Here is a 13,019-nt window from a genome sequence, read left to right on the forward strand (position 1 = left end):
ATGCTGGTTCTTTGGTCATAGCTCTGCAAGACCAAATCCAATAATTGATAAATTTGAGAAAAAAATAAGTTAAATTCTAAAAATAAACACTGATTTATACATAAGTGTATATTCCAAGAATGACTATCTTTATTTTTTCTTTGCTAACTTTCCCTACAATAGCCCATCTAGTACCTCTCACATTCTACTGGCTGTCTAAAGAATCTGGACCTAGAAATTTGCCCCTCGTGAAATACTAGAGATCATATTATCCAGTACCTTCACCACTCCATTCCATCCCAAGACGAGAAGTGACATGCCCTAATTTAACCATGGTAAAAACAACTGTGACTCTCAACCCTTGAGGCAAGGACTTTGCACTGCAAGGGCCATCTCTCCTATGACAGCAATATAAGTTTTTGGTTTTGTTTTTATCTTTTCTAGTTTTATTGAGAAGTAATTGACATACATCACTGTATAAGTTTAAGACGGTCCGATATACAATTAAAAAAAAATGTTCTCCTTGTGATGAGAACTCTTAGGATCTACTCTCTGGAATTTAAGTTTTAATCTGATTAACAGACTGTTTTCGAGCTGCTGGTGCTAAGACAAAAAGATGTGCTTTTATTTTAAAATTGCAAGTCACTTAAAAATACTGTTTTGATTATTTTAACTTTTTAAGTAAGTCTTTTTATTTTAGACAGTTTTAGGTTTATGGAATTGTTGACAAGGTAGTGCAGAGAGTTCCTGTAGACCTCTCACCTAGTTTTAATTGTCATTAAGACCTTATATTAGTATATTTGTCACAATTAATAAACCAATATTGATACATTATTAGTGGCCAAATCCATATTTTATTCATGTTTCCTCAGTTTTTTTCTAATGCCCTTTTTCTATCCCAAGACCCCATTCAAGTCATCGTATTACATTTCGTAGTTATATCTTTAGCATTTTCTTGGTTGTGACAATTTCTCAGACTTCCCTTGTGTTTGATAATGGTTACCATTATCAATACATTGAAGAGTATTGGACATACATTTTGTTGATTGTTCCTCAGATGAGATTTGTGTGATATTTTTCTTGTGGTTAGACTGGGATGATATATTTTGAGGAAGAAAACCATAGAGGTCAGATTCCATTTTCATCATATCCTACCAAGGGCACATGAGACCAACATGAATCATTGCTATTGATGTTGACCTTAATCACTTGGCTTTTGGTGGTGTTTGTCAGATTTCTCCATGGCAAAGTTACTCTTTTTGCCCTCCCTTTCTATATTGCACTCTGGTGGAAAGTCACTATGCACAGTGTGCACTTAAGGATTGGGAAATTATTCTCCACCTCCTTAAGAGCAGAGTATCTATATAAATTATTTGAAATCCTTTTGCATGGCATATTTAACTGTTCTTACCTATTAATTTATTTAGTCAGTCATTTATTTTTATCAGAATGGACTCACAGGTATTTATTTTATATTTCACAGTAACCCAGTGCTACCTTATTTATTTTGTTGTATAAATTGTGCTAGCTTCAGCCATTGATAGATTTTTCAGTTGGTTCCTTTAACCCTTTGATATATCCCTCATTATGTGTGTGTGTGAGAGTTTGTGTGTGTGTGTATGTATGTGTGTGTGTACATGCATATGTGAACACTTTCTTGCTTTCTGGCACTACAAGATGCTTCAGGCTTATCTTGTATCTTTTCTGCCTCAGTCCTAGAATCAGTCATTTCTTCAAGAGTTCTGGATCTTTCATTGGAGAATGGTATTAGGAATCAAGATCTGGGTGATAGTTGTGTTCATTGCTATTGGGATGTCATTGCTTCTAAGCCCTCTCAGCTACCAGAGCAGAGAGATATATGTGTATATAGTAACCCATGTATGTATAAATATCCATAAATATTTCTCTGTGTAGCCTTCTGTATATATAGTAAGCTAAACATGAGTTCATACTGATGTCTCCAATTGTAATACATTATACCTGAATCAGTCTAGCTTTGCTTTCTATTAACTCCAACTTCACCAGTGAAATATGTGGCTCCCAGCTTCTGTCATCCATTTACTTCTTTGTTCAATTCCAGAATATATGTATAGTAGTTTCAGAATTGTTAACATCTATATACACAGGGAAAAACTTTATCAATTAGTATACAGTATTTGTGCATAGTTCTTTTTGTCTTTGTTTTTACAGACTCCACTCATTTTCAGAGTTACTTAGGTTAGAACCTTATTCCCCCACATGTAACCTTCAGTTACATTTCATACCTCTGTAATGTATCTACTTTCTTTTTTAGTATTCTGCCGTCCATCGTGGGATCCCCCAACCTTCTAATTGATTTTTTTGTTTGTTTGTTTGCTTACACTAAGTTTTATGCTGTTGTGTGAAGTTCTATAGGTTTTGACAAATGTTAGTGTTTTGTATTTACCATTATAATATCAGAATTGTTTCACTTCCCTAAAATATCCCCTCTGATTCACCTATTCAACCCCCTATTTCCCTCCCAAACTCCTGAAAAACTGTAACTTTTTGAAACTCTAGATTGGGACTAAACATCTCCAGAGGTAACTGTCACAATCAAGAGATAGCAAATAGGATGTTTCTCTCATACAGGAATCATTTTAAGCAAAGTAGACATTTAATACTTGGTGATATCATCTTTCTTAGAAATCGAGAGTTGTGGGCCCTTATTTTTATCTTGTCAGTATTTGTTTGAATAAAATAAACAAAATACCTCAAGCTGGAGAAAAGGATTATTGAAAGAGGGGGAAGATGATGTGAATTTGAGAAGTCAAAAGAGTAAATAGACAGGGCATACTGTTTTGTTAGAACATTTCAAAATATATTTGAAAAGATTTTCTTACATCATGGCTCAATAAATTTGAAATTTAGAGGTAACAGAAGTTATCCATGTCCTTAGGGACTTTCCACATTATTTTTGAAGTAGGAGAATATGAAAGAGCAATTACTATGCAGTAATTATTACGTTGGTACAATAGGCACATAAAGGAATAGAGGAGTAGTTCTTTCTTCCCTGAAGAAGGCTTTCAGTAGAGATAACATCTAAGCCTTGGGAGAAGTGTTAATGTTTGAGACAGATTAATGAATGTAGGCAGGAAGTATAACATGCAAAAACATCTTGGCATATCATACAGAATGACCATCTTGGCATATCATACAGAATGACCATCTTGGCATATCATACAGAATGATCAGTTAACTGTAGCTGGAGTGGAAGTGTTAGTTGAGGTGGGATGGAGATGGAAGTGGTGGTATAATGGGGTAGACACATATAGATCATAAGGGGCCTTGAGTTTAGATTTTATCCTAAGAATTATGAAGCCAATGGAAGATTATGAAAAGGTTATGAGTACATTATATGGCGTCTTCAAAAGCCCACTCTGGCAGGAAACTGGTGGGGAGAATTACGAAGCAACTTGACCCTAGAAAACATCATAGATGACTACGACTGCAGTCAGGGTGGGAGAAGTTGAGGGTCTGCTTTAGGGAAATGACGGAAAGCACAGAGCAAGAAGGAAGTATGAGAAATATCTTTAAAAAACAAGGAAGTGAGAAGAAGGCAGTGAAGTAAGTAGTACTGAAAGGTAAAGTTGTGAATGTTCTCTAAATCCTACAAATCTTTATTCTAATTAAAAGGAGTTTGAAAACTGATGGCAAACAGGCACATTTTGTGCAATTTTATACTGAATATTTCATTGTTTTATTTCTAAGCATAACTTGCCAAGATTTCCATAAAAATCTTAATTCAGGAAGGAACAGAGTCTAGATATTTCCTCTTACTAAGACATTAAATCTTATTAAAAGGGGAATATAAAAAAATGAGTTCAGAATTTATGGCATGACTTTGACACAAAAATGAATTTAAACTCAGAACTCTTCTCTGTTGTGAAGAAATTCTTCTTCTTCTTCATTTTTTTTTTTTTTTGGACATGTAGTTCATAAAGCAAAAGTATTCACCCATGTTGGTATTCATGATATCCATCTAGAGTTTAATCCAGAATGAACTTTTTCTTTGGCAGGATGAATCTTTAAAGCAATTGCAAGTAGTTCATCAGCCGTGGATCTTGCCAAGTGACACAGAAAGTGAAGGAGTAGAAGCAGAACAAGATAAACGTGAGTACACCTTGCTGTTTACTGACAAATTGCTCTTAGCCAAAGGAAATCCACAACGAAGGTATTTCCCTTTCCTAATATTAAACGCCTGCAAAAAATTCAGGCTTGTTTAGGGAGACCATGGAAAGATATGCTCTCCTTCAGGTTAAGTCTTGATTCAGTGATGTTTTCACTGTGGTGCAGAAGCTGCAACCTGACCTTGCAAAGAGGGGTAGGTAACACCTCAAAAGAAGGAATTATTCTCCTGAAGACCAGCACAGAAGGTCCATTTGGAATGTGAATCTTTTATAAATATTGTGGAATTAGATCAGTGACAATTTGTGATTATTAGACAATTTTAAAGTATGTGAAGATCCTCTCATAATTTATTATGCGTGAAATTATCATTGTTGGTTAAATGAATAAGTGCATGTATAGAAACTCTCGTAAGCTCACAAAACAAATTAATATTATAGAATTTAAGACAAATAGAACACATAGCTCTTGATCTCTAGATTATAATCTTAACAAAGGATGGGTTACTCTACTTTAGCATGACACAGTGCGTGCTTCCTAGGGGTTTACTGACATTGTCAGATACATGGGCTCAGCAATCCAGATGACAGGTTGGAGTCTGGACTATATAGAAATAGCATCATTAAAAAAATAACATATCAAAATTTACTGTTTTTAATCAATGGTAGCCTGCAGAGAGAAATAAAAATTGTAAATGATAATGTAGCTCTCATGATAATTGGTGTGAAGTGATTGCTTAAAAATTCCCCTAAGCCATAGCTACCAGGAATACCTACTATGTTATACAAACATTATGATTCCTTACCCAGGGGGATCCAGGAAATTACTCTTCGGGATTAAAAGGCATTTAAAAATATTCTTATCCCATTTCCATAGCTGTAGGCTTACGTGGTCAGAGGGAGCATAGACAGGAGAGGCACGTGAGGCAGAGTGCTCAGGTAAGAGGAGGCATAGAGCTGAAGTGTCACTTGGCTGGCACATTCAGAAACAGAGAATAATATGGTGACATTTGATAGATTCGCTTGGAGGGAAACAACACCTTCTTCAGACAACAGTTGATAAAAGCTCAGAAAGTAGGCTGTACTTTAAGCAATTACAAAAATAAAGAGAACATTTTGAAGATCTTCAATGCAAGCGATCCTGAGTAAAATGGTCTAGGAAAAGAGCAGCATGGACTGCAAAGGAGAGAATCCTCCAAGTAAGAAAGAATTAATAGTAGCCCAAAGCTTTTATGAAAACAAATGCAAACACAATTATACCCCCTCCCTACTCTCCACACATTTAAATATACATAAACACTCATTCTACACTTTGGATTTAATCATTTTCACCAAATTCTTTTGAGGCTTTTATAAATTTTATGTTTTAAAAAAAACCCTTCAAGGTACTATGTATGTGTTTTGAATAAATGCAATATATACACAATTTTGCTCTATCAGAATCAACGCATAGGTACCCAGAGTAAGTCCAGTGGGATGCACAGTATGTTAATTCTATGAGTATGCTATAAGTTATAACGAACTATAACTTAAAAGCAAGAACATAATCAATCAAAATAGTGTATTTAACCCATGCGCAAATTTAGACTAATTTGAAACCTTAAATCCAATGCCTCCAATCAGTATTCAGTCTAAAAAATAGCTTAATAATGCAAAGGAGATTAAAAAAAATCCCCAAAACTTTCTTTAACCCTTGTCATCGAATCATATTGCCTTTCTGCATATACTTTCACAAGATTTTGATAAGTTGCAATAATTTCCTCTTCCACTAGGATGCAAAGTTTTTGAAAGAATCTGTTTATGTATTGACAAACACAATAAGACCTCAATAAATATCAGAATAATGAATGAATGAATATATTTCTTTGATTTTTTCTAATTCACTTATCAAGACAGTTGGAAATTTAAACATATAAAATAAATAATAATTGTGACTGAATAATTGTCATAAAAATTATTTATTGTTTTTAAAATTTTAATATTGGATTTATAGTTTAGTCATGGCTTTTGCCATATGGTCTATCAATCACTCTAAGAAAGGCCATTCTTGAACTCTTCTAACCAGAGACCTGGAACCAAAAATATTTGATTTCAGCAGTGTTGTACTTGGAGGTGACCCTTGACAATGGTAAATTGTTTGAAATAAAATCAGGGTTTAAAAATAATTAGGTAATAATAAGAACCATCTGGAAATGGAATGCTAGCTAGCATTGTAGCCAAGCTCATAGCACAGAGATGCAAATACTTCTCAAGAACAGCATCCAACATTCAGGTGCTGGGACAAGTGTAAGTTGGAGCCACTGAGGCACTAACATCTCCACCGAACTTGTACTCAATGCATGTGGTGTGTGAAACAGCTGGCAAGTTATGTAGAGATCATCTACCTCTTGATTTTCTCAGTGAAAGAAAATTAATGACATAAATATATGTGAGCCCAACATCTGATTCAGAGTCTAGAGGCTCATATATTAGAAATTTATGAGTGAGGAAAAGGACAAGATTCATCATTCCAACAGTAACACCTGTTTCTTGAGTCAGCTTTCTATAAATTATGCCTAGGTAATTTTGTAGAATTTTTTTCATTTCTCCTGAGACAAAATTATCATGGCAGAAAGATTCCAAATGTGAGGATCTTTGTAGTAGTGCATATTTCTTATTGCATCATTTTAAAGTAAGACAGCTCAAATAAGTGAAAAGAGACAACTTTTAGGAAAAGATGTTTTGAATCATTAAATGGGAAGCTTTAAAAACTTTTAGTATAAATAAGATAAGCAGAAGCTTTAATTAAATAGGTTTTTTCTTTATTCTGCTTTTGTTTGAAAGTATAAATCAAAATTTTAAAAAAGCCATGTTAGGAGTACGTTTGTTTTTAATCTCTTAGATTATAGTGTGAAGTCACTAACTCATATCACAGATATTTGAATCTACTGTTTGATGTTCATATTCCTGGGCTTCATTCAGACCTATTGAATCAGAATCTCTGATGGGACTCTGAATTCTGCACTTTTAATACACCCTCAGGTGAACCTTGATTATTTTAAAGATTGAGAACCAGTGGAATGAAAAGTCCAATGAATCAGAGGGTTGCATTTTCAGAATTGTCTCCATGGTGTTGTTCGATTTTGGACCTTATTTCTCTAGGCTGCTTTTCTTATCTGTAAGTTAAATTCGGATGTAGACTGTGAGAATGGAGAAAGAAGGCTGAAATTTGAAGGAATGAATGTGGAATGAAATTGAGGTACAGGCTCTCCGGTCAGTAGGTTCAATATATACATGGACACAAATTTCTACCATCAAACCAGCTAACCTCTAATTATATTGTGGGGTTTTAAAACTTGAAAAACCAAGCTAAAACACAACAAAAAAAAGAAAAATGTAAAGAAAAAAATGACAAATAGCAGATGCAAAGTGTGATGGCATAAATTAGTCCAAATACTTCATTAATCCCAAAAAGCTAGTGTATGGAGTCAAAAATAAGGCAAAGTGCTACTTGATTGTAGCTGAATTCCTGAGATTTGCGTGAAGATCAAACAGAATGATAGGTGTGAATATACTTTGTCAATTTCTGTACAAGTATAGTTTATTATTAATATAACAAAATTATATTCATAAGCTTTGAGGGTCTCCAGTGATCAAAGTAAAAGTTATTTTTCAGTCTATTATTGTTTTTTCTTGTTGTTATGGCCCTCACTGCTTTTTGTTTACTGACTTTCCTGATCTAAATTTTAAAGTCTATATTATTTTTGATATACCTACTGAAGTGTCTGCTCAGTAGCTGAGTAGTCAGCTAATGCCTGGGCAAGGTATTGAGGCATACCATGGACACTCCAGCACTTTACAACTTTGCTTCTACAGAGCTTCTAGGTCAACAAGAGGTGAGAGATAGAGCCTTCCTAGGGCTGGGCAGATGCATTGTACTACACATATGGGGGGAGCCTTCTAGATCCTCAGGAATATGTCAGATCTTTTGAAAGCTGCTTATAGGTGTCTCATCCACAAGGCTTTCTTTTTACTATTTATTTATTTATTTATTTATTTTTGTGTGTTTGTGTGTGGTAAACCCCTTGTTTGCCCCAATTGGTATCACTGCTTTGGGCACATGGTAGTAAAACTGTTGCCTCTAATTGTTTTTGACAAATATCATAGGGACTGAGTTTTTTACTGAGTGAGCTCTAATCCAGGACAAATAAAGAAAAAACATTCAAGTGAGGATTTTGCAGACAGCTTCTGTATAGGTCAAACAGTGATAATTCTCTAGATACGGGACATCTGGGGAAACTCCAAACACATTCTGTCCCCTCTAGTGGATCAGAAGCTGCTTTTTCATAGCTACTGTCATTGCTGAGGCTGCTGGTTTTCAAGGCTACTGCAGAGTTAGAGAGAAGGCTATTGATATTGGGTAAGTTAAAATCCTACACGGCTAACTGTTCTCATTGAGATTCAGCTGCTTTTCTTTAATAAATGTTCTATGGATTATTGCAAGTCTTTGGTTAATTTCTAGAGTTGTGAAAAGTTGATTTTTGTGATTTTTGCTAATGTTCTCATTGCTTTTTAGTGGAACAAAATTTTGGAGATTCTTACACCCACAATCCAGAAGTGCTTCTCCTCTCCTATTTTTCCTGATTTCATCAACCTAATTGTCTCTTTGTTTGAATGGGAATATGATAGCTTCATAATGGGCTATAGGACCAGATAATATCTGTTTCTTTAAGTCTTAATTTCATGATAAGCTATTAAAAACAATTTTGAGTAAAATAAGTTTTGGGACTTTATACATATCATTTAATTTGAGAAACTCTCAGTTGTTATACCAATGGTATAACAACTTTCAAGAGGAGTGAAACAGTTCTACACTTTTAAATGAATAGATCAAGTGTAATCAGCATCTTGGCTTAAAATGAGACAAATTATTTTCCAATGTTGACTTGAAGACAAGCTATACAGTCTTTTCTAGAAGTCACTGGGTGGTCCTGCAGCAAGATCTGCTTGACTATGTATAGTCCAGAGTTTTTTGCATATTTACTTGAGTTCTTTTTTGCAGAATACTTATTAACTTCTGTTTTCAGAATGCTTATAATTTTCAGAATGCCTGTTAACTGCTGGAAAAACAAATGTTCTAGGATTTTAGGAAATGCTAATCTAATCTAATCTTCTCAATCTCAGTTCTCTTAATTTAATGAAGAAGTTGATTCTCTAAGAGATTGTAGGTTTGTTCATGTCACCTACTTAGTAGCAGATGCCAGGAGTAGAATCAAGAGTTCTTGTTTGGGCTCAGTGATGTTTACTCTTATTGCTTCATCCTTTATTCATGACTTCCTTTGTTCCCCTTACCAGGGTGTGGCACAGTTTATGCTGTCACCCTTGAGAGCCAAAGTGCTAGGGCAGTATAGGGCTACAGGATTCTACTGTCCACTCAGGATGTGGTGTGACCTTTGTTCTCCTTAATCTAATCTCACATTACTTCTTTCCAGGTAGCCTCCCAAGATTTGTATTTGAGCAATGCTTGAGGCGGTGTGTTATTGTACCACAGCTGATTGTTTTACCAGACCCAAGATAAGATACTAACATCCTATCAAACGAAAGAGTAGGAAAGGATATGTTAGGGACAGTGGAATGTAGATAACACAAAGACCAAAATGAGTTAATAGCCAATTACGGATAGGTGTCAGGGCTTCATGAGACTTGAAACACAGAGTTTATGTATTAAGGTTGTGGGATCAGAAATAGGGACTAGAAATATATACCTCAGGAGAAAAATGAGACAGGACTTCAGTATTTTGTTCTTATTTAAAGGTCAACCGGATTTTCCTACACAATACTTGTGTTTGTAGACAAAAAACACACATTGGAAACAACCAAGAATAAAAAATAATAATAATAACAGTAATACAATAAAAATAGCACAAGAATAACTAGAAAGATGAGCTCTAAAAGTAAAAAAGACACAAACTTCTGGAAAACTGTATTAGGTTATTTTTAAAGACCAAAGGAAATCTTGATGATTTTTAATCTTACTTTTCACATTAAATCTTCTATGAGTGTTCAGAAAATTCTAAAGCTTCTCCTAAAAAATTCAGGGCTTCTGAACTCATACCAGGCAATACATCCTATAAATTAGGCATTTGCATGTTCGGTACCTGTTATCATCATAAATATTTAAAGATTTATCTTTAACCAATAAATATAAACGTAAGTTAATAATTACTGTTAATTATCTATTGCAAGCAAAACATTCTAATGTCATATTGTAATTTTTCCATTATAATAGTGATTGTAGAGAATTATTTTAGCTATAAGTAAGTTTTTGCAATTTCTAGAGGCCAAATGCCTCTGAATTATTCACAGGGCATTCTTACTTTGAAAGGTTTCCCATGTCTGTGGTAAAACCTTGATATTATGAATAGCTCAATTGATTTCTAACCTCCTAGAAAAGAATTAAAGGGTAATATTTAATAACATATAACACTTAATCTCACCAAATAAAACTATTAAGTGTAATAGAAAAATGTGTCAAATTGCTCTGCAATATATAAAGTTACATTCTTCAGAATAGATACAAAGCTTACCTGCTTTATTTATTGACATTTCCTTGTCATATGCAGTAAGCATATGACATATGTCATATGTCAGAGCATTTCATAACAAGTATCAGAGAAGGCTGTATTTAAACAGAACCGTTCTTTTGTGATGCAGCATTCTTTGGATTAGAATACTGTATGGAGTTGAATTCTTTAAAACTGAAAATAGAAGATACCTGGTCCAATTTTTGGTTATTTAAAAAAATCAAAGTTATAAATGAGTAGCATAAGTTTTTAATCCTTTTACCAAACACTTTTTGTTTGTCTTGGAATATTCTTACATTTGCTCTAGGTATAGCCTGAAACTACAAAATATAATAATGAAAACAAAATGAAGGGAAGTCTAGTTCATTCTCTAATCTTGATGGATTTAGCTTATAGGCAGTCTTATATTAGATGAGATATATCTTTAACAAATGAGAAGAATGTATTGATTGGTTGTAAGTAAAATCTATTTGTTCTCCGTGAATTTTGTTCTGTGTATTTTCAGTTACTGTACGAACTTCAGCTTGTTCACACCAGACAAACTGGTTCCATAATTTTCCCTGACTTGTTTTGTAACATTGACCTGCTTCACCTTCACAAAAATGAAACAGACGTGGACATTTTGTCCCAAACTAGGATTTTTTTAGTTAAGATTCTCCAATATGTTCCATATGCTCCATAGACCAGATTACCTCCTTAGAATCTCCTTAGAATCATGTTTATGAATCTTAAAATTCAATACACATTAATGAGATGCTGCTATGTGTTGGGGTTTATAGTATGGGATATATAAAAAAACAAAACAAAACAGAAGGTTATGATCCCTTTTCTCTAGTAAGCTAAAGAGAAGTGCATAAACATCTGTAGCATAAGGTATACTATTTCTTAAAAGATAAATAGAATGTTAAGGAAGCCAAAGGAAGGAAATATCATATGAAGTTGGCAGTAGGAACATGTAATTAGAGAGATCTTAATGAAGAAGTGGTGTTTGAACTAAGAGATGGGTAAGACTTTGAAGTACAGGGCTGGACAAGAATGTCATATGAGCAAGGACATGAACATAGGAAGAGCATTGGTTATGTTTGGTGCCCAGGGAACTAGCAATTCATACTTTTAGGGAAAAACACTAGACACGGGGGATCAGAGAGAAATAAGTATAGAAAGGTAAGTCATAAAAAGAACACAGAGGGTGCAAATTATAAGGATAAAAAGTGTGAGTTGATAAAATAAGGAGTGGAGAAATCTTTACATAAGGAGGAACCCTGGTGAGAACATTCATGTTCATAGCTTTGGATAACATTAACACAGATGATGATGAGGTCCAGGTATTTGGCCCTTTACACATTTCTTAACTTGAGAAGAAAACTAGTTTTTAAACTACCTGTGCTCTAGTGCTATTTCAAAAAGAGATCATCATCTCCCTAAGATGTGCAGTTTTTAAAAGACTTATAAAATAAAGTAGTGGTATATGTATACAATGGAATATTACTCAGCCATAAAAAAGAATGACGTCTTACCATTTGCAATGACATGGATGGAGCTGGAGTATATTAAGCATAATATAGTGAAATAAGTCAGTCATATAAAGGCAAATAACATCTGATTTCACTCATATGTGGAATTTAAGAAATGAAACAGATGAACATAGGGGAAGAAAAGAGAAGGAGGCAAACTAGAAAACAGACTCTTAACTATAGAGAACAAACTGAGGGTTGCTGGAGGGGAGGTGGTGGAGGGATGGGTTAAATGGATGATAGGTATTAAGAAGGGCACTTGTGATGAACACTGTGTTGTATGTAAGTGATGAATCACTAAATTCAACTCCTGAAACTAGTATTACACTGTATATTAACTAACAGGACTTTAAGTAAAACTTGAAATAAAAAAATTAAAAATAAAAATAAAGTAAAATGAATCTCTTGTATGCAGCAATAAATAATAAATAAGTAAATAAATAAATAAATCGCTTTTTAGAAGTTATGTTCTTTACTAGGCAAAGAAGGCAAACATGGACCATAATACAGCCCAATTTATAGGAGGTGAACTAAATCATTGTTGAAGTGTTTTTTGAAACTTTGTTGTTATTGAGTGTAGTTGTTAACCTATCAATTAAATATCACTAAATATATGTAACTCAAGCTTATAATTTTAATTCTTTGAAACATAATTAATTTTAGAGTAAACTCTTACGCAAAGTCTCAAGGTGTGCGTGATTTAATTTTTTATATTTTTAATATTTTTATATTAAAAGACGTAATTAACAGAAATATGGTTTGCAAATGTTGTCTCCCAATCTTTAGGTTACCTTTTTTATTTTGTTGTTTCCTTTGCT

General features: G+C 33.8%; 1 protein-coding gene across 1 annotated transcript in view; it reads left to right on the forward strand.

The window, feature by feature from the left end:
- C9H8orf34 (chromosome 9 C8orf34 homolog) overlaps positions 1 to 13,019 on the forward strand; it is a 366,424-nt gene that overhangs the window by 340,336 nt on the left and 13,069 nt on the right. The window contains 1 exon segment of the mRNA XM_034668153.1: positions 4,017 to 4,110. Coding sequence (XP_034524044.1) covers positions 4,017 to 4,110 — 94 coding nt within the window.

Source organism: Ailuropoda melanoleuca, chromosome 9, assembly GCF_002007445.2.
Source record: "Ailuropoda melanoleuca isolate Jingjing chromosome 9, ASM200744v2, whole genome shotgun sequence".
Taxonomy (NCBI): Eukaryota; Metazoa; Chordata; class Mammalia; order Carnivora; family Ursidae; genus Ailuropoda; species Ailuropoda melanoleuca.